This window comes from Blennius ocellaris (assembly GCF_963422515.1).
Source record: "Blennius ocellaris genome assembly, chromosome: 16".
Classification (NCBI taxonomy): Eukaryota; Metazoa; Chordata; class Actinopteri; order Blenniiformes; family Blenniidae; genus Blennius; species Blennius ocellaris.
The window spans coordinates 18,862,439-18,867,163 of record NC_137665.1 but is presented as its reverse complement, the minus strand read 5'-3'; the positions used below and the strand labels follow the sequence as shown (position 1 = coordinate 18,867,163).

Sequence of the window (4,725 nt, the reverse complement as noted above, 5' to 3'; positions counted from 1 at the left end):
TGAGTTTAGGGTTGGGTTAGGGTTGGGTTTAGGGTTGGGGTGGGTTGGATTTAAGGTTGGGTTTAGGGTTGGGGTGGGTTGGGATTGGGGTAAGGGTTAGGGTTGTAGTCGTGATTGGGGTAAGGGTTAGGGTTGGGGGGGTTGTGATTGGGGTAAGGGTTAGGGTTGGGTTGGTTTAGGTTGAGTTTAGGGTTGGGTTAGGGTTAGGTTGAGGTTTGGGTTCCACCTCAGGACGTCTCGGTCACTGGAGGGGGGGGGGGGGGGGGGGGTCAATGTCCTGGGGGCAGCAGTGACCGGTCCTCTCTGGTTCCTCTCCGTCCCTCATAGAGCCATCCAGAAGCTGAACGGATACCAGCTGGAGAACAACGCCCTGCGAGCCTCCTTCATCCCCGAGGAGAACCCAGAGCTGGAGGGGGGCCAGCGGGGGCCCGACAACGGCCGGCGCCCCGGGTACGGGCCCCGCGGCGGACCCCGGGGCGGCTCCCCGAGCTCCGGGATGCCCGCCAAGCCGCACACCGACATCCCCCTGAGGCTGCTGGTGCCCACACAGTACGTAGGAGCCATCATCGGGAAGGAGGGCGCCACCATCAGGAACATCACCAAGCAGACGCAGAGCAAGTGAGTCCAAGTGGATGGATCTTAAATTTCCCCGGTACTGTGCCTGTCAAGGTTTCAGAATAATAAGAACAGGAAAACAAAGAGACGTGACGCACGGAGCATTTTCCCGGCTTCGCCCAGCAGCAGACTCTTCGGTCCATCTCTGACCTTTCGGTTTGAACCCGCAGGATCGACGTGCATCGCAAAGAGAACGCCGGCGCCGCCGAGAAGCCCATCAGCATCCACTCCACGCCCGAGGGCTGCTCCGCCGCCTGCCGCATGATCCTGGAGATCATGCACCAGGAGGCCAAAGACACCAAGACGTGGGTCGTCCGTCCCCCCCAACAACCCCCCACCCCACCGCGGCGCCGCACGCCGAGTTGGCGCTGGCGAACCCTGCAGTGACGGCCGCTTTGTGTTCGCAGAGCCGACGAGGTCCCGCTCAAGGTTCTCGCTCACAACAACTTCGTGGGACGCCTGATCGGGAAGGAGGGACGCAACCTGAAGAAAGTGGAACAAGACACAAACACCAAGATCACCATTTCACCGTAAGGAACGCACGAGCAACCCGACACAACTGGTGCTGCGTACGACGTCTACACCGTGTGTGTGTGTGTCTGTGTGTGTGTGTGTGCAGTCTGCAGGACCTCACCCTGTACAACCCAGAACGAACCATCACGGTGATCGGCAGCATCGAGGAGTGCTGCCGGGCCGAGGTGGAGATCATGAAGAAGGTGCGGGAGGCCTACGACAACGACGTGGCGGCCATGAATGTGAGTCACGACGTCAATACTCAGATGCGTTCAGGCACTGGCCTCCGTACGACCGTTGGACCCGTCGCAGGATTGTGAAATCGAGATTCAAAGTCCTTTTGCCCAGAACTGGAGACAAATGGATGAACGTGTGCGATTCGGCCGGTCGTCACAGAAAGATTTCAGAGGTTTTCCTTCTTTCCAGCAACAGACGCACCTCATACCCGGACTCAACCTGAGCGCTCTGGGCATCTTCCCCCCGTCCTCCAACATGCCCCCCCCTCCCTCTGGAAACGCGGTGGGTGGCGCCCCCTACGGCTGCTTTGGGGTAAGTGGACGTTCGCCGCTTGTGACCTGAGCCGGTGAGAAGGCCGTGGCAGAGAAATGACTGTGTGTGTGTGTGTGTGTGTGTGTGTGTGTGGTGTGTGTGTGTGTGTGTGTGTGTGTGTGTGTGTGTGTGTGTGTGTGTGTGTGTGTGTGTGTGTCTGTGTGTGTGTGTGTGTGTGTGTGTCCAGGCCCCGGAGCAGGAGACGGTCCATGTTTACATCCCGGCGCAGGCGGTGGGCGCCATCATCGGGAAGAAAGGGCAGCACATCAAGCAGCTGAGCCGCTTCGCCGGAGCCTCCATCAAGGTTCACGTCTTTCTCCGCGTTAGCGTCTCGACTCTCGGGCCCCGGGGGGTCTTCGGGGGACGGACGAGGTCTTCGCGCCGGAACTCCCATTCAGTCTGACCCGCGTCGTGTTTCTTCCTCCAGATCGCGCCGGCGGAGACTCCCGACTCCAAAATGAGGATGGTGATCGTGACCGGACCCCCCGAGGCTCAGTTCAAGGTGACGACGCTCTGCGGCGCCGCAGCTCACTCGCGCCGTCGTCTTCGCCGTCCGTCTCCACTCACAGAGGTTTCCCCAATTCCCCTACAGGCGCAGGGCCGGATCTACGGCAAGCTGAAGGAGGAAAACTTCTTCGGGCCCAAAGAGGAGGTCAAACTGGAGACTCACATCAAGATGGCGGCGGCGGCGGCGGGGAGGGTCATCGGCAAGGGAGGGAAGACGGTGAGCTTGCGGCCGCGAGCCGTGTGTCGCACGGCCCGGGAGGCGGGAAGATAGATAATTACTATATTCATCTCCGAAGGGAAATTGTCTTGTTGCAGCAATCTGGTACATACAAATATTATAAAATACAATAGAATAGAAATAAAAGTAAAAAATAAAAATATTAAAATATCTGGGTATAAGACATAAAGTAAAACACAGAACGGAACATGGACACTTAGAAATAAGCAGGAGATAAAAGCAAGATAAATAGATAGTAAGGTGCAGTGGCAGAGCCATTAGAAGTAGACATTATATAATAATAATAACAATAATACAGACAATAACAATGTGTAATAGTGTATAATACTCATGTATAGTACTACTAATAATGGTAGCAATAATATAACAATAACAATATATATATATATATATATATATATATATATATATATATATATATATATCAGTAGTAATAATAATAATAATGATAGCAATAGTAGTAGTATACTTGCATGTGTATAAATATATGTACATGTACATGCAATATGCTATATGAAATGAAATATATGATATAATATAAGTATCAGTGTAATTTAGAAGCGGGTCTTAACGCCGCCTGGTGGGTGTGCAGGTGAACGAGCTGCAGAACCTGACGGCGGCGGAGGTGGTGGTGCCCCGAGAGCAGACGCCGGACGAGAACGACCAGGTCATCGTCAAGATCAACGGACATTTCTACGCCAGCCAGGTACCGTTGTCAATGAGGCAGTCACACACGCACACACACACACACGCAGGTCCGGGTCACTGTATCTAGTCCAGGGGTCGGCAACCCGCGGCTCTTTGGTCCCTCCACTGCTCCTTGAGCCTCCGTAACACTGCAGTTCATCCTGGAGGGACGTAAGGAGGCAAGGCCACCCAGAGAGAGACGTAAGGAGGCAAGGCCACCCAGAGAGGGACGTAAGGAGGCAAAGCCACCCAGAGAGGGACGTAAGGAGGCAAAGCCACCCAGAGAGGGACGTAAGGAGGCAAGGCCACCCAGAGAGGGACGTAAGGAGGCAAGGCCACCCAGAGAGGGACGTAAGGAGGCAAGGCCACCCAGAGAGGGACATAAGGAGGCAAAGCCACCCAGAGAGGGACGTAAGGAGGCAAAGCCACCCAGAGAGAGACGTAAGGAGGCAAAGCCACCCAGAGAGGGACGTAAGGAGGCAAAGCCACCCAGAGAGAGACGTAAGGAGGCAAAGCCACCCAGAGAGGGACGTAAGGAGGCAAAGCCACCCAGAGAGGGACGTAAGGAGGCAAAGCCACCCAGAGAGGGACGTAAGGAGGCAAAGCCACCCAGAGAGGGACGTAAGGAGGCAAGGCCACCCAGAGAGGGACGTAAGGAGGCAAGGCCACCCAGAGTGCAGTCCCGCTACAAAGAGTGGTAAAATGTAGGGTCGTGATCGACGCAGCGATGTAACGTCATTACAACAATAATGGATGAAGAAGGTAGAATTGCGGCTGCAGGTCATGACAGCGGCTCAACTGGTGTCTGAAGCTGGGAGCTTCCTGTACCTTTTAAAACTGCTGCGCTTGTTGAGAGTTGAGAGTGACGGAACATTCTAGTGAATTACACAACAACTACAGGACATTAAAGACACACCACTCACACTCATGGTTCTAACAATCCCAACTGAGAGCTGCAATGCATTATGGGAGTTTCTGTTTGTCGTGTTTTAAATGTAATTATTGGGGGTTATGTTAGGTTTGTAGTGTTGGTAATGATTGTGTTTTTGTTGCTTAGTTCATGTAGTTTAGTTTATTAGTTGTAAGTTGTCGACCAGCAGTGAAGAAGGTTTTGTGTGTCGCGTCCTCCTGACATGGTCTTCCTGTGGGACTGTCAAAATAAAAGCGTGCGGCTCTTTGGGTGTTGTGTTCAGTGTGAAATGGGACCAAATGGCTCTTTGAGCGTTAAAGGTTGCCGACCCCTGGTCTAGTCTGTCCTGAACCTCGGACCCAGACCAAACAAAATGATGGTGTGTCTGAAGGTGTGGGGGGGTTTGTGTTGAGTGTGCTCACCTTCCTCTTCCTCGCTGTTCCCCCTCAGCTGGCGCAGAGGAAGATCCGGGACATCCTGACCCAGGTGAAACAGACGCAGAAGGGGGGGATGGGCGGGGGCGGGGGCGGGGGTGGGGGCGGGGGCCCCAGCCCCCACCCTCAGGGCTTCACAGAGATGGGCAGCCCCTCACAGGGACTGGCTCAGGACCACCAGCCCCGCAGGAAGTGAGGCCCCACCCCCCCCCTCCCTATCCCCACCACCTCCTTCTCACACCCTATGGGGGCACGCCCCCCACCCCCCCACC

General features: G+C 55.0%; 1 protein-coding gene across 1 annotated transcript in view; it reads left to right on the top strand.

The window, feature by feature from the left end:
* Positions 1 to 4,649, top strand: part of igf2bp1 (insulin-like growth factor 2 mRNA binding protein 1) — a gene marked incomplete at both ends in the record, with an annotated part of 38,536 nt that extends 33,887 nt beyond the window's left edge. Inside the window, 10 exons of the mRNA XM_080511378.1 lie at positions 328 to 618; positions 786 to 920; positions 1,023 to 1,145; positions 1,235 to 1,370; positions 1,555 to 1,677; positions 1,865 to 1,981; positions 2,105 to 2,179; positions 2,270 to 2,401; positions 3,015 to 3,128; positions 4,470 to 4,649. Of these exons, the coding sequence (XP_080367504.1) occupies positions 328 to 618; positions 786 to 920; positions 1,023 to 1,145; positions 1,235 to 1,370; positions 1,555 to 1,677; positions 1,865 to 1,981; positions 2,105 to 2,179; positions 2,270 to 2,401; positions 3,015 to 3,128; positions 4,470 to 4,649 (1,426 nt within the window). The remainder of the gene's footprint in view (positions 1 to 327; positions 619 to 785; positions 921 to 1,022; positions 1,146 to 1,234; positions 1,371 to 1,554; positions 1,678 to 1,864; positions 1,982 to 2,104; positions 2,180 to 2,269; positions 2,402 to 3,014; positions 3,129 to 4,469) is intronic.
* Positions 4,650 to 4,725: the final 76 nt, after the last annotated feature.